We start from the raw sequence: 22,786 nt of genomic DNA on the forward strand, positions 1-22,786 counted from the left end.
CTTACCCACTCAGTATGGGTTCCAAAGACAGTGCTCCACCATGGACCACCTGATTCAACTTGAAACATCAATCCACAAAACATTTCTTAAACGACAACATCTTGTTTCTGTATTTTATGACCTTGAGAAAGCTTCTGATACAACAGGGAGGTATGGTATCTTGAGAGACCTCCACTTGTATGGGTTGCATGGTAATTTACCAATTTTTATTAAACATTTTTTTTAATGAATCAGTGATTCCAGGTCCATGTGGGTTCAACACTTTCCCATTTTTTCCCACAGGAACTTGGAGTCCTTCAGGGCTGTGTTTTGAGTGTCACACTTTTCATTATAAAGATTAATGGTATCAGTGGACAACTACCCCCTACAGTTGCAAACGGTCTCTTTGTTGATGACTTCTACATCCCATGTCAGTCGTCAAATACAAAGTATGTTGAGTGGCAGCTACAGATTACCCTCAAGCATTTACTGACATGGACCACAGCAAACAGTTTCATTCTTTATATCTCCAAAATTGTTTCCATGCACTTTTGCATTAACAGGGTATTCACCCTGATCCTGAACTCTGTATCGGTGAAGCTGTGCTTCCTGTGGTCCCTGAGGCAAAGTTCTTTGGGCTTGTATTTGACTGTAAGCAGCTATATGTCAAGTGTACAAGGGCACTGAATATCCTGTGTCCTCTCTTCTATCTGTTGGGGGCAGATCGATGTTCTATGCTAAAAGTCTATTGTGCCCTTATTTGATCAAAACTAGACTATGCGTCTCTGGTCTAAGGCTCTGCCAGGCCTGCAGCCTTGAAAATGTTGGACGCTGCTCACTATCAGGGGCTTCGGCTCTGCACTGGGGCCTTCCACACTTCTCCAGTCCAAAGTTTGTACACAGAGTCCCATGAACCCCCTTCATCATTTGTAACTGTCTTTTATGTATGCTTCAAAACTTTGATCTTTACCATAGCATCCTGCATTGGGTTATGTTTTCCTTCTTCAGGGGCCACATGTTTTCATAATAGATGGTCTGCCACTGTTCCTTTTAGCTTTCATCTCCAGGTGCAGTTGGATGAATTGGGTCTATCTTTGGATGTCATAGCAGTATCCACAGATCAGCTCATCCCACCATAGCTAATTACTATCTCCAAATGTGACCTTTCTTTGAGTTATCTGAAATAGACAGATACTCCTGATTGGAAGTATTGCCTTCTATTTGTCGAACATTTAAAACCTACTGGTCCATTTTTCTTTAGCATCTACTTCTATCCAGTTCTTCTAGATACCAAGCCATGTTGGTATTTGCTAACACCACAGCTAAGTCTGTCTGCTCTTGCACTATTACTGCTGTGTTTGTTCCATACATGGACTGTGGTCCTGTATTCAAGGCTCGGCTCTGTGCCACTTGGCAGTTGACTTGAAGCAAGCAATGTGAAAACAAGCTTTTCCAAATAAAACCCTTTATTGGACTTTGGGTGTCTTGTTTCCATAGGAATCGGAAAGAGGAAGTTGTCCTCACTAGACTACACATTGGTCACAGATTTTAACTCATCATTTTCTTCTATCTGAGACTGATGCCCTAATGTGTTGTCTGTGTAACACTCAGATCACAATAAGCTACATTTTACTGTCTTGCCATTGTTACAATTCTCAACAATGGCACCATTTTAGACATGTTTTGTCTCAAGGTTTACCCATAATGTTGGACAGTGTTATTGGCTATGGTGACACTGTCCACCTAACAAATGTTTTTCATTTTTTAAAAGCCATTGAGCTTTTTAACATTATTTAAGTTTTTAATTAATAGATTAGACCTTTTTTGTGATTCCTTTTTGAAGTACAACTAATTCGATGTTAAATTAGAAATGACCGTAATATCAAATAACTCAAAACCAGAACTGGAAAGGCCAACTTCAGGTAAATAATGCTGGTGTTTGGACTTACATGTTAGTCATCCTCGCAAGTTATTACCATTCAAGTTATGCTACAGAAAGTCCTTTTAGACTGGTATTACTGTAGTCTCTCTCTTCTGCTGTACATTAGATATAAAAATTGGATTTCATGCTATTTAAGTTTTTATTTTAAAAAAAATTAAACTTTGTTTTGTTTTACCTTGATTCTTTTTTACGAATTTCAATACTTTTACTTTACTTTTAACTTTTTACCGGATGTTTGGTACAGATTGCATAAATGTTTTGCTCCATAAAATGCCAAATTCACCCACCAACCCACCTTTCTGTTAGAATTCCAACAATTATCCCACCCTCAAAGCAGAATCCAGATGAAAATAATCAAGTTTGTAACAGAATTGTTAATGTGCAATTATAAATGAATACACAAAAATATTATGCAGCTATTTATATAAAACTAAAAGTAAATTTATATTCATACAAATCATACATCATTAAATATTTCCTAAAATAGCAACTTAAAGCATGATGATAACTCTTGTTAATGTGATGGATTCACCTGATTTTCTTCACAGAGTTCTTTGATTTGTAAAAATACATTTGGTCCTCAATGGGTTATTGTTTAATAACTGAAAAAATTAATGCTATTACCTGCTTTCTTTGTGAGGAACCCTAGATGATTGTTCGTGGAATGGTGCAGTTCCTTGGAATACAGGTTGAGAACCAGTGAATTAGATATTTTCAGTTTAATATATTAATGTTATAGTTCACAAAAATAATCAAGTAAACTAAATTAGTGTTCCTGATTATTAGGATATTTGATTACTTCAAAAGCCTTTTGTCAGAATAATTGATTAGTTAAATGTGATCATTTAGTTCTTTCTTTCTAATGGCTTGATAAAAGTGTGCATGACTTGTAGTGTTTAGTGTCAACATTTTAGTATATTAATCATTAAAATCTATTAACTATAAACATAAAATCTGTTGATGAGTGTTATGCAAAACTAATCGATCACTCAAAGTTAATGTTTATGATTATTGCAACAATTGATTCATCATTATTTTTATTAAATCAACTATCCTGAAAATAATAAACTAATTGAAATTAGGGTTTCCAGTTATTTCACTATTTGATTATTCTAATTATTTAAGTGTTCAAAATATTGCTATTATATTTTTGTTACATGCAGAGTTAAATAATGGGCTGTCTGTCTGTAATGTACTCATTTTAGCCTTAAGTTTTTTTACTTCATATTTGTTTGGCAGTGGTGATTTAAGGAGGATATGATTTAAAGATATCAGGTTCAATTCCCTATCCATCAAACTACTTGCTTACGCAGTCTTAACTATTGAGAAGCTACTAAAGCTGTCTGCCACTGTCACTGATTTTGAACACTTGATGAGAGGAATAACAACTGGCTGAAATTATTATTAGCTGATACCAAAGTTTTATTTTATTTTATTTTTGGTGTACCATGGCTTGAGAAAACCATATTAATCATTTAACTGAACGTAGCTGATTAAGGGAGTCAATGATTAATTGCATAGCAAATGTTTCTAACTTCATAGCAATAATAGAATTATATTCAAAATTTAATTAAACATTATTCTCAGTGTACACCAGTAAATAAAATGGAAAAACTTATAATTCAAATATTCATATTACTAAGTTTTAGCTTCATGAAGAATTGTTTGTCATGACCTATAATAAACTAGTACCTTCTGACCAATCATAAGGGAGGACAGTGACAGAAGTAGTAGCTATGCCTCAGACAGGCCTACTCAGGTATCTCCAAAATGTCAAGCTAGAGCTATACCAAGGGTTAATCAGATATAATAGCACTATGATTGAAACATACTGAATTACAGTGAATGATGAGAATTATTCAGGTCCATCCATAGGTTACATGACACAACTAGTGATACTACATGGATGTTGTCCAAGATGGAGAGGAGACTGATGTCTTCTTTACTTGTGAATGGTCAAGGCACTAGCATTTGAACTGCCTGTACTTTGCTAAAAGCAGGTATCACAGCTACTGTTCCAGGTGATAGCTAAAGAAATGCTTACTAACTAACATTGCACATGCTTTGTTGACCAGCCAGGTGGACAGGATTATTAGTGTCATCTAGTAGTTTAGCAAATCCAAGACCCTATAACAGATGCTCCAAAAAATCAAGAGTCCAAGTCTTGGTTGCAGGCTTATTATAGCACAACAAACTTTGTACACTAAAGAGTTCAGTGATTAGTTCAGATGTATGAGGGCCAGGTGGAACTTGGTACAGACCTATGAGGGTACAAGAGTGATAGGTTGAGTTCTTGGTTAATATAGGTGCAACCAGTACGCTAATAGACATTGTGATATATCAAGCCCTCCAAGTAATACCACCACTATGGCTAGTAAATACTAACTTTATTGCAGTGAATGTTAGAGGAGAGGTAGATCTCCAAGTCTATCTAGGAAATGTTGTTCACAGAATGAAAGTTGTCATCTTCAACCTTGGATCTGGTGTTGGCATTCTAGAGATGGATGTACTGCAGAAATTATCTAAAATTTTTGCTTGTGTGAAGGGGAAGTGCTATTTCATAGGAAGGTCATCTAGCGTTAGCCGTATTGAGCCCAGGAACAGTGGATTGCATGAGTGTATGTTGTGAAAGGAATGACTACTTCCATATACACTAGTGGTGTTCAGTTGTTTACTGCAGATGAAGTGTAGTATTTTGGTAACCCAGAATGTGGTTATAAAACCCACAAATAGAATAAACTGTTTTTTTTGTTCAGAAAGGAGACAACATTACTTCAGATAGTTATCTGTCTCATATGGAGTGAAATTCTGGTATTTTGTAATCGTGGGCTAAAGGTATATATTAGAATGGTTATAATTACAGTGAGCAAGGTGAAATAAACTCATAATAGTTGAAACTTAGGTTTTCATCTGTCATTGTGGCTAACAACACATCTGAGGTTGTTCAGGATTTTGTGAATGCTAGATCCAGTACTGTGAAATCTACTTAGTGACATGTTGGTTGAATATGCTGATATATATAATATGAGGGATCAGAGGGCTAGTTGAGTTGAACAACAATGCATGTATGATAAAACAGTCGCTGTGCCTCCTTTCCAGAAACAATAGCTAAATTGCTAACACTAAAATACAATAGATGTTGAAAGATGGTCGTACAACTTTTGAAGTGTGCTTGATCATCCTCATTAATGATTGTCAGGAACAAGGAAGGTACACCAAAGTTCAGTGTTGAGATTAGATGAGTGAAGGTAATAATTTTTCTTACTGCAATCAAGTATATATAGGGATGCATTAGACAGTTCCCATTGGTTAAAGACTTTTCAGAGGCTGATTTGTAAATCCTCTAGAATCCAATTCTGATATCCTCAGCTGCAGACACCAACATCTAACCTAACATCAAAACTTTAGTATATGCAAGGCACCTCTCTCATTGCAATTTAGTCAGTGTAAGCTCTGTTATCCACTAAATAGTGACAGGGCATATTAGGATGAATAGCATGACATAAAATTCATACAGTCCATCTCACCCAGAAAAAGCTGTATTAGGTATATTATCATTATTCAGATACTGGTAAATTGAGCTGTATAGTGAGAGCATACCCAATACAGCTTTTGCTTTGTGAAATGGATTGTATGAATTCTGTGTCATGTCATTCATCCTGTCTAATATGCCGTCTATTTAGAGGCTAAATCGTGATCATGTAAACAGCATAGGAATTAACTTCTGCTATAGCAAAAACAGACCATGAAGTAAGAGGTGTTGATAATGAATGGATGATACGATTAATACTTCAACAACTCCTAGAAAAGTAACTGAATAAACAGCACCAATAGTGAATTATAGCACATAACCTGTGGCACTTGTCAGATACAAGTTTAGGCAGGTGTACTGAACCTTTGATATAAATCATCAAGCCTTGATTATGTGATTTTGCTGTATGAGTGGTCTCTGGAGTTTTACAGTAACATGCCTTGCAGATTTTTCACAACACAAACACTGGATGGCATCAAGGTATTACTCACACTTGTGCTAGCATTTCACAGTAGTTCTTCTGGCCACAGTCAAGCTCAGAAGTTTGTCACAGGTGTAAATATTGTATAGTTGGCCTCTCAAAGAAAGTCCTGACCAGAATTATAAACTCTTAATAGAGGATTGCTGAAATAATAATCAGTGATGTCGAGAAACCCACTTGTTGAGAAATTTATATGCAAAAAACGGCTCGTTTGGGTTGAGAAAATATTTTACGTAGAAGAGCGAACAACGTTTTGACCTTCTTCAGTCATCGTCAGGTTCACAAAGAAAGAGGTAACTGACCGGAAGCTGACCACATGTTTGAAATGGGTTGTGTAACTGAGTGTCGGAATGTAGAGGGCAGTATTAGATGTTTGAATATATAATTTTATTTCTTTTAGTATATTAATATAGGTATAAAGGCGTTCCTTTATATTGGTTTATTTTGGGTTTAGGTTGTTGTATAAGTAAGGCTTCTTTAATTTTGCGTTTGTTTATGTTTGTTTCTTTATTTAGTATTTGAGTGTTTTCTATGGTTATATTGTGTTTATTTGACTTGCAGTGTTCGAAAACGTGTGAAGGTGACTTTTTATGTTCTTTGAATCTGGTTTCCATTTTTCTACTTGTTTCTCCAATATAGAAGTCGTGGCAGTTATCACATTGTATTTTGTAAATAATGTTGGTGTGGTGTTTGTCAGTGTAGTTTTTACATAGTATAGACCTCAGTTTTGTGCCTGGTTTTTGAATAAATTTGGTATTAACTGGAATGTCATATTTTGTTACTAGTTTTTGCCAAATGTTGGTTATTTGTTTGCTGATGTCAGGAATATATGGTATACAGCAGTATATGGTTTCGTGATTTTTTGATTCGTGAGATATATTTACTTTAGTTGGTTGATTTTGCTTTCTGTCTAGGTGTGTGCATATAATGTTTTCTATGGTTTGTGGAGGAAACTTATTGATGTTGATGAAGTATTGTTTTATTTTGTCTAATTAATCGTTAATTTTATCTGGTGAGCATAGTTTTATGGTTGTGTTTATTTGGTTTCTTAGTATGTTGAGTTTTTGTTTTGTTTCATGTGCTGAGTCCCAAGGAATGTATAGTCCAGTATGGGTGATTTTTCGGTGGATTTCTGTTTTGAATTGTGTGTCGGTTCTTGTAATTTTGAGGTTAAGAAATGATATTTGATTGCTTTCTTCCTGTTCACATGTGAAGTTAATGTTGAAATGTATAGAGTTAATGTGATTGAAAAAATGAAGTGTGTGTTCTGTAGATTTGAATCCCGCAACAATGTCATCTACATATCTGTACCAGTATAGTGGTGGATGTAATGCTGTGTTAATTGCTTGTGTTTCAACTTGTGTCATAAAAATATTGGCTAGAACTGGTGATACTGGGTTGCCCATGCTTAGGCCATTTGTTTGTGTATAGTTTTGGTTGTTGAACATGAAGTTTGTCTTTATCTTGGTGAATTCTATGAGGGTTGCTAACTGGTTACTGGGAATGTCTATAGTTGGGTTAGGGTCTCGGATATAGAGTTTTAAGGCTATCTTGCAGGCTTCAGTGGTTGGAACCTCTGTAAAGAGGGATATAACATCGATACTAGCCATTAAGGCTTTATGATTAAGTTGATTTAGATTAGACTTGAAATTAAAAGAGTCTTTGATGAATGAGCTGGCTGATGTTACATATTTGGAGAATGCCCATGCTATGTATTTACCAAGATTGTAATTAAACGATTCATATGTGGACATTATTGGTCGTAATGGACAATCTGGTTTATGAGGTTTGGGGATGCCGTATATTTGCGGTGTGCGTTTTACGTAGGTAGGAATAAAGTGTTTGTGAAATTGTGTTGGCTTTTTTCATGATGACCGACGAAGGTCAAAACGTTGTTTGCTCTTCTATGTAAAATATTTTCTCAACCCAAACGAGCCGCTTTTGCATATAAAAGAGGATTGCTGAGTATTCTATTTGAAGGATAGTTCTAGATATTGCAGGTCCACTTCTGGACACAGAGAGAGGTCAGTGATATATACTTGTCACTTTCATCCACTTTAAAAAATTAAGCTGAGGTTTATTCATTACTTGGTAAATTAGCATAGTTTATATCTTGTGTTGATGCAGAATTGGTAACACCACTTTGGAGTACTAGATAAAACATCTGTATGGATCAGGGAGCCAATTTCAATAGCCTATTGTTTGTTGAGTTATGTAAAACATTAGGTGTTGTGAAGATGTACATCTCGCCATATCATCATCAATCCAATAGTTTGGTAGAATTTGTAATACAAATTACAAGTGAATGCTTATGAAGTTTATTAATTCTATCTAAACCAAGTGGGATAAACAATTGTCATATGCAATGATAACATTCAGAATGACAGAGCAGGAACCTACAGGCTATTCAGGCAAGAAATACTACTCCCATTTTATGTGGCATACTATTCTTACCCATGAGAAAATATCCTACAGTATCTAAAGAAATACATGGATGAGCTGAAGTCAAAGATACCTAATCCACATTAGCTTGCCAAATGATAACTAATAAAGGGAGTTTGAAGACAGAAGTTCTATGACAAGATGGCAGAAGAACAGGTGTTTCAATATGTAAATTGACGCTTGTTGTGGCTCACATGAGTAGACAGAAAAACTTGGATCTGATTTGGCTGATCTAATCCTGATACCCTGGCAAATTGGTCCATTAATGTCAAATTTACAGTGAACACAAGGCATGCAAAAGTATGTGGAACATATTGATAAGCTGCATTCATTCATCACAGACAAGTGTATGGTGTGTTGGCTTGGCCAAGAGCCTGTGGACAAAAAGAAGTCAAAGGAGGACAAGGATGCTCCTTTGAGTTGTACTAATGAGAGTTAATATTGAGGCAAATGAAGTATCATGGAGATAGAAGCAAAAGGATAGCTCTGAACATTGTTGACTTCCTGATTAATATGGGTGAGATTAAGCAACATTCCCAGCTAGCACAGTTGGCTAGTTGAAAGATAAATGATTGAAAGGATGTAGTTATTTGCTTTTAGAGCTGTTTAGTAGATGAAAGGTTCATTGTATACACAATATTGTTTGATTACTGATTGATCATCAAACTACCAGTGATTGAAAAGGGGTGGTGAACTTTTTTTTAAGCTATAAAGTGATATGCCACATGTAATATTTTTTATACTGTTAATCATGCTTCATTTGGTGAAACTCTTGTCACCTCAAGCAACTTACTGTGGCACTTAGTGTTTTGCAACACAGTTTGTAAACCACAACTCTGCTTGTTGTGTTTTCCATTTAATTTACTTCATAAACTAGGATGGTCATATAACTGAAACACATCAGTACCTGAAAGGGTGTTGCAACCCATGGTTTCCAAGTCCCTGAGTAAATTTTCTGATATGAAATGGCATCCACCATTTTGAAAAATAAGTAAAAGTAACATCTATTAGGTTGAGGAATAATTCGTGAGTGTTTTTAAATAATTTCATTCAAGCATTACATGCAAGACTATACAATACTTCAATGCATGAACACATTACACCCAAAACATTTATGATACTTTATTTCATGTAATACCTAGGTATATAGTATGTATTGTTTTAAACGAAATTGCAAGAAATTAAATGCGAAAAGCAGATGGTGTCGAAAATGCTCGATTTTGTCCACTTGACAGTCCATTTAATGAGCTGAAAATGAAAGCAAAAATTAAAGACATATGAAAATCAAACACACCATCTATTAGAGCAAAAAATTATCTACCAAATGACATGAAATATTTTGCAAAAGCATTTCATTTATGAATATATTTCTTTAACTTGAAAAAATGCTCACGAATTATTCCTCAACCCAATACATGATGAAAACTTTGTAAAGTGTGCCTTAAATAACTCTAAAACTTGTAAATTTAAAGTTCTTAAAAACAATAGCAACATTGGTGAAGGCTAATGGTTAGTGTTGCATGATGCAAGTCAACCTGTGTGTGTAGGAATATGTTACAGTCTTGCCTTTCCTTTGTATCTACTGCATCTGGGTGCTGCCTGTGTGACAGTTAGATAGTATGAAGAATAATAATTATAAGTCATATAGTTTAGTTTGTTCTGGTTGTCTGGTAGGGATAACATGGGTTTGCATGACTACAGATTGTTGGTCAGTATGATGCCCACAAAAGCTTTGATACCAGGAAATAATCAGGTTCTTGGTATACCTACTCTATAGGCAATACAGTAAATGGGCATGTGCAAAGCCCCTAAGAATGTCATTGACCAATAATTCAAATAATAGCTATGATACTCACTAACTAAAACACATGGTTTAGTTTTTGACCAATTGAAATTCATTCAGCCTTGTATTTGCATCTGGTTTTTCATTATTTAAGGTAAAATTTTAACTACAGTCATTCCCTCCCTCTCTTTCAACTAACAAGTGGCCCTTCTCATGAAGTTCCAGTTTATTTTAATGTATTTACTTTTACCATTATTTTGGATTTTAAATCATCACTGAAGTCTCCATGTCCTTCCAAAATGTTTTTCAGCTCCATATCAGTTGGCAGTCGACTTGGAATGAGCAACATGAAAACAAGCTTTTCCAAATAAAACCCACTATAGGACTTTGGCTGTCTTGCTTTCATAAGGATCGGAAAAATGAAGTTGTTCTAACTAGACTACACTTTAGTCACAGTTTTTTAATACATCATTTTATTTTATCTGGGACTGATGCACCTATGTGTTGTCTGTGTAACATATTTTACTGTCTTGCCATTGTTACAACTCTCAATGACGCCACCATTTTAAACATGTTTTGTCCCAAGGTTTATCTGTAACGTTAGACAGTATTGTTGGTGATGGTGACACTGTTTACCTTAGAAATGTTTTTAGTTTTTTAAAGGCCACTAATTGTTTTAACGCTATTTAAGTTTTTAATTTATATATTAGACCTTTTTCAATGTGATACCCTTTTAAGAATCAAAGTGCGTCTTGTTCTGTTTGAAATTAGAAAATGGCTGTAACATCAAATATCTTGAAACCAGGACTGGAAAGGCCAACTTCAGGTGACTAACACTACTGTTCCAACTACCCATTAGTCATCCTGGCAAGTTATAATAATTAAAATTTTGCTACAAGTTTTTTAAAACTTTTATTACTTTACTTTCTGAAAATGATCATAATGTCAAATCACTCAACCAGGACTGAAAAGGCCAACTTCAGGTGACTAATGCTGATTTTTGAACTTACCCATTAGTCATCCTGGCGAGTTACGATAATTACAGTTATGCTACAGAAAGTCCTTTACAGCTTGTATTACTGTAGTTTTTCTCTTACTGTTGTAGATGAGCTATAAAAATTGGATTTAATACTTTTATGTTTTTAATTCAAAAATTACACTTTGACTTGTTTTACTTTAATTTTTTTTATATGAATTTTAACACTTTTGCTTTAATTTTAACTTTCTACCAGATAGTCTAGTTTCTTTGTGCCATAAAACACCAAACCAACCAACCAAAATGTTCAGAACTTCTTGTACAGTGAGGATTCTTATGATTTTGCCAAATAAATGATTTTGTGCATTGAAATAGTGCTTACTGTGGTTGAATCCATAAATAAGATGCTTTGCTTGTCAACACATCTGACATGGAAAAGTTTGCTGCATTTCTGTCATCACACAGACCCTGTGTCTGCCAGAAGCTCAGGCAGCCATTATTGGCACAAGAGCACCCTATCAAAGCTGAACTTGAGAACATACCAGTCACAGAGGACACTGAATCTACAATGACCTCTTTAATGACTCCACAGGAGTTATTATGCAGGTTGCCAAAGCTGTGAATGGTACTTTTTATAGCACCAATGAAAGAGGTTGAGGACAAGAAGAAATGGAGCCTGATGGACAAGTGACTCACTGAAAGGTGTACCACCCATATTTACCAAGCAATGGCACAAAGTATGCTCTCACCTCTGATGGAAAAATTATGTTTCTAAGCCAAAGAAATGCTTACCAGAACTCTCATTTCAACTAGGTCTTAGAAATGCAGAGGTGAGATGCATACCACCTATTAGATGCTGGTTATCATTATAACAACCAAGCCAGAAGTATTCTCTCCTGTCACACCATCATGCAGGTATTTCAAATTAATCTACCTTGACAGCAAGAGTACCAAAAAAGGAGGACCTACACTTTGGCAGAGCTGAGACCTCATCATAGTAAAATGACCCTGAAAGCAGCTTCAGAAAATGCAATGGGTAAAACTTCTGCCTAAACCATCAAAGGTGAATATGAACCACTCTACTCTTGAACAGGTTCCAGTGCTGAAAATACATCATTAGAAAATGGCCACATCCTTGACCAAGGTGTGGGATTTCTGTAATGGATAGGAAGATAAACTGTCACTGTTCCAGAAATAAGTATGAAACTGGGCAAAGCTGGTTAATACAGATATAATCCCTGCTAAGGTATATCCTTGGGTAACCAAGCATTCATGGCATCAGCAAATCACAAGACAATGGAGAATCTTCTAGGGGGTTTAGGTTGATGGGAGGTGAAACTTCAAAAGACTCTGGTCGAATGGTACATTTTGTCTACATATATTTATTTTAATTTAAACTGTATATTTTGTATTCTTTTAATTTTTTAGAATGTATTTAATTGTTTTTTTTCTTGTATGTTTCTGCTTTTCTTTTTTCAAAGGAAGACAGTTTTAAAGCTTAAATATAGTTTGACAGGTACTTTAACTTTTTTTAATGTTTTTTAAATGATCAGTTGTTATATAATATTAATTTTGGTATTGTTTTTTTATTTTATATATATTTCATAAAAGGTTTGATTTGTCTAAATAATATTTCCATTATTTCCTTATGTACTAATTATAGGGACAACTTTTGAATTTTAGTTTAGTTAGTTTTTACTTTATTACACTACCCCTTCTGAAGTAGGTTGGTACTGATTGTTAAAGGGTTTTCTTTTTGTCTATGTGCATATGTCATTTTTCATTATCTGTAAGTGCATAATTGCTTTCTGTTATTAAATTATAAAGTTTTTATTATATTCTTTCTTTGTTTTAAGGTAGGTATATGCATGTCTTAATCTCTGTTTTTATGATAAAAGCTTTCATTATGAAATGTTATGTAATTTGCTTGATTATTCTTCAAAGGATTTCTTTTTGTATTCTGTCATGAGTATTCAATTACTATATCATAATTATAGTTATATTAATTATATTATAGTTAAAGTGTAATTTTCTATTTAAGGATTGTGTCTTCCATGTGGTACATAATCATTCATTGGAATGGGAGAAAGTGAATCTTTTTCTTGACCATGTCATGAGTTTAAAGGTGATTTGTTTTAATGTCAAAACTAATTGTTGACTTGAGTACAAGTTTGAAATGGAAACAGAAGAAATGTGTGATATGCAGGAATATCTTGCATTTTCCAACAATTTCTATTTACATAGGAATTTTTAAAATTCTTCATTTTATGCATTTCTAAGTAGTTTTTTGCATAAACATATAGTCCACAAAACTATTCAAATTATTTTGTTCTAATTGCCTTTGTAACTTTTTTGTTCTCTAACAGATTGTATTTGCTTTTCTCATAGGGTTGTTGTCAAAACTTCACAGGTTGTTTAGCAACAAGGCATTACAGCATTTGTCTGTTTAGTAAGGTGTCAGTTTTACTCTGAATAAAGGAAGTCTTGTTTGGTTATCTGCATAAATAGTTCAATGGAAACATACGGAAGAAAATAGAACTAGCTGACACATAATCTGAGGCCAAAAGTTAATCAAGTGAATTAATTATTCTCTTTAAGTTATTCTAGTTTCATAACTATAATTATAACACTGTAAAATTTAAAAATGCTAATGATGGCTGAATTTTGGAAACATTACTGATAACATTAATTATGAAAAAATATTTACTTCTAGAAACGCTATTGGTGGCTACATTTTATAACACTGAAACTCGCATTTTGTTTTAGATTAATGTGTGTATTTAAAGTATTTCATTTAAAGTTGTATTAAACAGGTTTTTTTTTATATTTTGAATGCATTATATATTTCCTTTTTTTTTTCTAGGTAACTATGAAACAGGGGTTTCAGGATACAAACATGTTTATTTTAATACAAACATGAACACACTAAAGATTTGGACTGTAACATGCATTGCTATTATTGCACTGTATGAAACAACAAAGCATACAGTTTTCCTTGTTTGCCAAAAGCAGATACGTTTTAGTATGTTGATCCTTTTGGTATCCATCATTTATTCCCATTACTACTCCTGGTGGTCCTACTTCAACTACTGGAATGATGATTTCTATAAACAGTGGAACCATCAGTTGTTCTTTAGTATTACAGAAATAGCGTCCACTATTATAGTAGTGTACCTGCTGGGTAAGTAGTATAAACGTTAGAGTTATAACTGAGAGTTTTTTAGTTTTTGTTATGTAGATATTTCAGTTTTTCTTTGTTTCTATAGCTTGCTTCCTTTTTTTTGTTATTTACTCTACTATATTGCCAGCCACTTTTACGTTAGAGTTATAACTGAGAGTTTTTTAGTTTTTGTTATGTAGATATTTCAGTTTTTCTTTGTTTCTATAGCTTGCTTCCTTTTTTTTGTTATTTACTCTACTATATTGCCAGCCACTTTTACTCAGTAAGTTATAAAACCCAAAATTCAATATTTCATTATGATCAAAGATCAGTTGATTGTTAATGTTTGGAAGATGTAAAAAATCTTTATTTGGTATTGAAGACAATGTTCAAACTTTACTAGGTCTTGATAAAGTACATAGTAACAGTTAGGAATATGATATTCATCCAAAAATACTATCTAAAAAAGTTGTTAAACTATCTAAGATGAGTTACAGTCCTCTATCTGAAGTGTCTTTGTAAGTAGTTAATAAAATTAACAACTTGTACATGTAGGCTTAGAAGGCATATAAACCAAAATGTCTGACGTATTATACAAACAGAAAAGATAACTGATGTGATACAAATTAAATTTCTGTCAGTTGAATATTTTTATATATTAATTACCAGTTTCTGCTCTTCAGAAGTCATATGGAAAACACTTAACAATTCTTGACAAAATAATTGTTAACTACACTGCTTATCAGAGAATGTAAATTAAAAATCAGTAGATGCAATTACCTCTTTATTGGAATAAATGCCAAAAAATTGAATATGTTAAACTAAATATAAAACCAAGTATGCAAGTAAAGTAAGTTAGTCAGTTACTGTTATGTGTTCTTAGTCTGTCTGATTTTATTACCACATAGTACATATAAAAATTAACCTATTAAAACTTGTTATTGAACATTTTATATCTTGATTTTCTGTTGTATCAAGGCCTTTGATTCTGATTTTATTACTGCAGTAAACTCATTAACACAGTAACTTATAACACTGCAGAAGTGAAACTAATTAGTTTTAAGTGGCTGAGATTAAAAATGTTTTTCAATAGTAGTAAAGTAAATAACACTTTTTTGGTAGGTAAGCTCAGTTAATGGTGTTTGTATTATACCAGTCTTTTAACATGTACAAGTTTCATAATTAACATTTTGTTTCATTTGTTTGATAGTTCATGCACCTTTCTATTCTTTAACAGATTCAAATGTTCCCATTTCCCCAGGAAAACTGTTATTCATTATAGATATTGCCATCCTGCACATTCTAGCCAGTGGCTTTGACCAGTTTGTTTCAAATGTTTTAAAAGCTGAAGGTGGTCTGCACCAGGTTCTTAGAGACTTGGGACTCATGCTGCCAGACGTACTACATGTTGTGTTGCCACTTGGTGAGCTGGTTAGGTATGCTCGCAAAATAGGAATACCTCCCCTCCATTCAGTTACAACACCAGAGTTTATTGTGTCTGTATTGTTTGTGGTTTTTATGTGGGTATTGTGTTTGAATCTGTAAAATACTATTTTAAATGTACTGATATGGTGCATACAGTTTCACTATGGATGGAGTTTTATAAAAAGATCTTAAGAAAGAGTAAATATTTTGTACAAACAATAAAAATGTTCTTTATATAAATTGTCAATATATTGCTACTTTTTGTATGTTAATGCTTGCTATTTACCAGCATCTGAGGCAAGAGAGCAGCACCTCAAGACAGTTTCCATCATATATATCAAATCTGCAATAGTTTCTTCAACATTGCCCCATTCCTTCAGCCATCTACTCCATCGCTTCTCAGGCCTGGCATGGCTAGGTGGTTAGGGCACCCGACTTGCAATCTGAGGATCGTGGGTTTGAATCCACATACATCCCACCACACATGCTTGCTCTTTCAACTGTGGGAGCATTATAATGCAATGGTGAATCCCACTATTCATTAGTGAAAGAGTAGCCCAAGAATTGGCTGATCTTACTCTGCTACAAGGGATGGCTTTGTGTGAAATTCAAAACAAACATACAAACCATTGCTTCACTTTGTGGAAGAACTGTCACTTTTGCCATCCATTTTCTTAAATACAATAAAGTGAAAACTACTTACTGCCTTTAATATACCTTGTTAAAAAGTTGCACAGCTGTTATTTGGTACTTTAGCCAACATTACCAGATATCAAAGCAACAGATAAGTTTTACTCTCTGCTTTTCAGTTTGCTGAAGACAAAAGTTTAGAATACTATGCTTATCATTCATATAGTTAACACATTTTATGTACATGAAAAGTATTGAGTGTTTTTCCAGATTCCTGAGTTTTCATGAATCTACACCATATACTTACTTAACACATGTTTTATGCTCATCAGAATACTTCTGTGTATGTGAGATAATGAAGTGAGAATGTACTAGCATTAGTGTGTAGGCATCATAATTGTTAAACAATTAATTAATAACTTATACAAGGTATGTCACTGGAACACTTCAAAAAAAAATATTATGAATAAATAAACAAAATAAAATTATTTATTTCCATTAATTGTTTCAAGGTGCCTTTTTTATTAAAAGAATTGATGGATAACTTGGGTTTCAATTGTTTTTATTTTGTGAAGTATTTCTTGTTTAACTGAACTTCCATTGCACACAGTATAATGAGCTTTAAGCCACTTGAAACCAGTGGTGAATCAATATTGCGTGTGCTTGTATTTTCTTTTTATTAAACATAAACTCACACAGCTTTATCACTGTTTGTCATAATTTAATTTCAATCTTTTGTTCTGTCAGGAGTTAATGTTAACTAAACTCTAATTTGTTTAAAATAATGTCTTAAGTAATAAACATTTAGTTTCTTAATTAAATAGAAATTTCAATAGAATTAGTTTTATACCTTCAAAGCCTTTAACCTATTCAGTGCCGTGGAAGAGATAACTCGTCAAAGCCAATCGAAAACACAGTGCCACAGGCGAAATAATTCGTTCTTAATACCTAACTTCAACGCTAGATGTCAGCACCTTACATGCATTTGACGTACTTACAAATTGTTTCACTTTCCATACAAAATGGTTTCACGAAAAAAAAAAAAAAATTACAAATGAAGAAGCATTAGAGTTGTATTGTAGCAGCTGAAATATTTGGCAGTCAACAGGTTAATGTTTTGTTTTGGACAGGTTGAAAGTATTCCTGCAGATTTGTTGTACATTATTATTTGATGCTTTATTACAATCAAGCTTTTAATTGTGTTTATCTTTCTATTTCCCGGCTATAAGGCTATATTTACAGTGGACAAATGAATAAAGTGAACATTTTATGTATTATAAACTGTCTGTGATTCCTTGTAGTTACTGCTGTGATATAGATACATAACAAAGATCAAAATATTACATTCATATTCTTTTGGTTATGACCAATGAAAGTGAACATATTTGGATAGATTAAATATATATCAAAAAAATGAAAATATGAGGAAATACAACTTTACATAGGGGTGTGTGATCTTCCTAATAGCTTTCACTATAATAAATTTAATTTCACTATTTCTATCCCTATATCACATAGTATAAAGTATGTATTATACAAAGTTTTATGAGAGAACAATCTGACATTGGTTCTATTTTAAAGCAGTGGTAAAAAAACAATCTGTCCCAAATTTAGCAGATTATCGGTTCTTTTTTCCACATTAAACTACCAAAAACTTAACCACATTTCAATGTTACTGTAAAAATGTTGATTAGAATTCACCACTTAATAGGACTACCAACTGCTGTTTGACATCATTGTAGATCACTTCGTATATTTCTGTCACCTGAACAGAAATTATTTACCCCTTATTGTGATTTACTGCCTAATGTGTTTATCACTGTAACATTGTTCTTTTGCAGAATGGGGTATTTATTTTAAATCGTTTAGTGAAAATAATTCAAAGTTCAGTCCATATAATAATATTAAACTAGTTTATTTCTTCCTTAATGTTTCTACATTTGTGCACTGTAGAAACTTGTACTTTATAGGCATAAGATTCCAAATAACATTCAAATGAAACACAATATGTGTAATTAGACTATGACTAACATAAAAGTAAACTTCTACAGTTTCGTGATTGATTGATCAAGTAACTGAATTTTCACATAGTGAATGCTGGTACAAATACTTTAGTAAAACTGAACACTTACTGAACAAAACTAACTGTCCTAATTGCTTACCAATTCCCATAATTAAGATCAACAGTTTCTTCTAGCAACCAAACAAATCATAAAATAAAAAACACCTTACAATACAGCCCATTTCCTAGATTTTGTCGTCTCTTGAACAGTTATAATACAAAAATAAAACCACCAAACTGTCCATTCACCAAGTCGTTTTGGTGGTTTTCTCTTATAGTGCTCACAATATGAGATGGCCTTTTGCCCTTGTCAATGGCCATTCTGTTGCTGGGATAGTTCTTTTTAAGTAGGTGATCAAATGAATTTATGGGGAACTCCATTCTTGATGATCCTTTGTAAGTGGTCTTCACAGGAACTCTGAGCTCCTTAACAGATTGTGTATCTGCTAATTAATTATTCTGTGGAAGTTACACAGTCTCTCTAATGTTGTTCTAGAGGCTTTTATAATGGATGACCAAATTAGAATCATTCTGTAAACCACATCACTGATTCTTTTTCGTTATGACATATGACCTTCCCAGCACCTATTTTGAAATTCATTCTTTTTTGCAATACGGATTGTACTCGTATACCATTTCATCTCGATTGAATCCAGTGTTATTGGCATTAATAGTATAGTGTCTTTTTGTATTTTCATAATCTCATATTAAGTCTTTCGTGAGTCAATCATTTATGAAAATTTTATTCTTCACATCCATGAACATGTTACTTTTTTTTTGTGTTACACGAAACACAAATATAATAATAAAAGTGATACATCATTAGTAGTAGTATGTAATTAGAAAGTTGTTTGAAAGTGATAGTTGGAAAATTTCTTATCGAAAAAATAAAGAACACTGATAACAGTATAATTGCATTGAATAAACTAAAAAAGTGTGCCCTAGATAATGAAATCGTCGAATTTAAATATAAGAATACTAGAAAGAAGCGTAAATAATCCATTAGCAAATGTAAAATGGTAGTAACGAGAGGATAATGGCATGATTACATTTATTTTAATACATCTTTAGGAGCCAAGGGTTATCTTTACACTACAGTGTTTTGTATATTAAAAGTAAGTTCAATCCAGAAACTCCGAAAGAAGGTTGCTTTAGGCGTATCTTTCCCAGACACGTTTCCGTTAGTTAAGTGGTATTTCTTAACAGTGAAATATGGTATATTCAAGTATCTATCTATACTAACTAGTAAGAGGGTCTACCCACTGGGGGTAACTTCAGTGTATAAATTCATATTCTCAACATCATTATTAATTGCCAACCGTTTTTGTTTCTGCTATTATATTTAGCTTTCAATTAAGATACGAATGATTTCACCTGCGATTCACTTAAGGAAGGTCGAAGCATCACGATAGTCAGCAGTAGGATGAGCAGACGGCAACAATTTTGAAAGCAGCTACAGGCATAGTATTGTACTCGAGTTGCTGAACAATATCTACCACGATGGTTTTAAAAGATTCCTAAACACCTCTGCGTGGAATTTGGAGACTTCCTTATTTCTTGTGTTTGGCTGTTAAACTCATGATACACTGGCAAATTTCAATTACCTTACCTCTTCAAATTACTTTTCGCAGCCCCAACACTAAGACAGTGTGGGAAATGCCGCCAATAAAAATGTCCAAAAACATTCCGGTTCAAGTTAAGAAAATTTGATTGGGTAGATTTTTCTCCAATAAAAAAATGTTCCCCATTGGCGAGTGAAGATCCTGTTAATATAAATTTATTATATCAATTAACTACTTATAAAACATTGAAAATTTAACAAAGACGTACAACACTGGTGAAAAGTCATATTCAATATATAAAGCAAAAGCTAAAGATCGTGGGAATCCATAAGGTTAAAAAAAGTTATTTCTATCAAGCGTCAAAACATAATAATAATAGTACTGGCAGTTCCCTTATCCAACATATTTGGTATTTTGTGTGTACATAAGAAAAAAAGTATGTACAATAAATAATACTTCAAAATAGGAAGCTATCTTAATCAAACGTTTAGAAGGTTAAGGAAGGCTTGCCCAATTATCTTACCCAGATGTTCAACGTCAAATGATGGATTTGTTTGCATGTGACTAATTTATAGATGCCATAACTGATCAGAATATGAGAACTATGTTAAAACAAAGAAGATTACATTCTTAAACGAAGCTCTCAGGTTAGACGGCCCAGCATGGCCAGGTGGGTTAAGGCGTTTGACTTGTACTCCAATGGTCGTGGGTTCGAATCCCTCGTCGCATCAAACATGTTCGTTCTTTCAGCCGTGGAGGCGTTATCATGTGATGGTCAATCCCACTATTCGTTGGTAAAAGAGTAGCCCAAGAGTTGGTGTTGAGTGGTGATGACTAGTTGCCTTCCATTTAGTCTTACACTACTAAATTAGGAACGGCTAGCGCAGATAGCCCTCGTGTAGCTTTGCGCAAAATTCAAAAAAAAAAAAACTCTTAAAGGGTAACTAACATCCCAGTAAAATAATTCAAAATTGTCTAAAACAGTAACTTTTCGACTACTACATACCTTACCACGTGAATGGAGCGACGGGGGGAGACTGTCATAAGGTAGTTTCAAACCATATGATGCAAGTAATAATGTCGACTATACATTATGGCCCTGCGAACGGTAGTCAACACGATCGGAATGCATTGGCTCAACACTTGTAAAGTTCGACTGCATGTTGTATCAATACGATATGGCTCTAATCTCCAACTAACGGTGTAATAATACATTGCACCATTTCATCAAGTAGTCGAAACTGTTAGATGTCAATATATAAGGATGCCTATATTCGAATGTCAATATCTATCTAATAAAAACATACATATTGTAAACCCATAACTTTAACCAATAATTTTATATCAATCTCCCAGAAAAAACAACAACAAAAAAACACGGAAAAATAATCCAGAAGTTTTTCCAAAGCGATTTGATAAAATATTTGCACACGGAACTGGGAAAATTGTGTCGTTTCAATTTGTAGCCATTTTCATTAACTGAAAAAATTATTTCTGATTGTCATTTTTTTCTAGAAAGTTGAATAAACAGTCTTATTGAAATTTATAAAAATTACAGAAACATCGTTAACTAAAACTTTCACTTACTAAAACTTTGAAATACGTTTTTTATCATTCTTACTCGTATACAAGAGAAAAATTGTTTCTATTTTCCTCTAAGACGTTTCCCGCTGGTATAGCGGTAAGTTTACGGATTTATAACGCTAAAGTTAGGGGTTCGATTCCCGTCGGTGGACTCGGCAGATAGCCCGATGTAGCTTTACTGTAAGAAAACACAAACACACTTCCCTAAGATTTGTTTTTCAAATTCTGATTGGTTCTCTGAAACACAATAATTATTCATACATGGCCTTGTTGGTTTTAGTATTAAACCACATTGGACTATCAGTTGTGTTTATCGCTTGGAATCGAATTCTGGAGTATTTGGGGACACTCAGTAAATTAATTTCGCGCTGTCTGCTAATTTATATCGACGTTTATTATTGCTTGTGCTGCCATCTATAGCATAAAAACGTATTGACAATTACTTCGCAAAGTCGCATCGGAACACAACTTCAAATATTAACAAAAGACAGAAGTGTCAGAGGAATGAATATATAAATAATTGTATCAAAATTAAAATACTCTTCATAACCATACAGTTTCCCTACATACACATTACAGCGTATTTTGAAAACGTAAATAGCTTACTATGACACCTTCCACAAAAGACTTGATGATAATCAGATAATAACGTATTTCATTACGATTGCACTGATAGTTCGTTAGCACAAAGTTTCAAGATAAATATTATTTGAACGATGAAAATAAGGTTTCTAACTTATACCAACTCCTATAAAAGTGTATAGTTGTTCGTACGGGTAACCATGAAAAAGTAATTATAAAAACTGTATGTGTTTTTGTTGTTTTTGCTTACTTTCGTATACAGTTTCTATGGGAAATTTAGACCAGAAACATATTTGTATAGAAAATTAATAACCAGAACAAATAAATATTTTAGTATACAAAACTTACAATAATATGGAAAATTCTAAGAAAATTAGTGCGTTTTGAAGTATAGGACAATACAAATTCACATTGTTGTTTATAGCTGCTTATATTACCATCTATAGAGAAGAATAATTATTAAACATGTAGAACATATTTTTACGATGTAAAGTCACATCAAAATACGATTATATTTAAGATAAGAATCAGTGAGCTATCATAAATTGAATAAATTACCGTAGAAAAATTCAGAGATAAAATTATATATAGCGATTTATACATAATTACGATGAAATGTCAGAATAAATACTGTTTACTATTATGT

The 22,786-nt window shown here is 33.4% G+C and overlaps 1 protein-coding gene across 2 annotated transcripts in view; it reads left to right on the plus strand.

The window, feature by feature from the left end:
* LOC143255283 (uncharacterized) overlaps positions 1-17,631 on the plus strand; it is a 34,267-nt gene extending 16,636 nt beyond the window's left edge. Inside the window, exons 4-5 of one of the 2 annotated variants that reach the window (XM_076510709.1) lie at positions 13,999-14,316; positions 15,557-17,631. In XM_076510709.1, the coding sequence (XP_076366824.1) occupies positions 13,999-14,316; positions 15,557-15,840 (602 nt within the window). In that variant the 3' untranslated portion in view covers positions 15,841-17,631. Of the gene's footprint in view, positions 1-13,998; positions 14,317-15,532 lie in introns of both variants that reach the window. The other variant, XM_076510708.1, reaches the window with a different exon arrangement.
* The last annotated feature ends 5,155 nt before the right edge of the window (positions 17,632-22,786 follow it).

This window comes from Tachypleus tridentatus, chromosome 7 (assembly GCF_004210375.1).
Source record: "Tachypleus tridentatus isolate NWPU-2018 chromosome 7, ASM421037v1, whole genome shotgun sequence".
Lineage (NCBI taxonomy): Eukaryota > Metazoa > Arthropoda > Merostomata > Xiphosura > Limulidae > Tachypleus > Tachypleus tridentatus.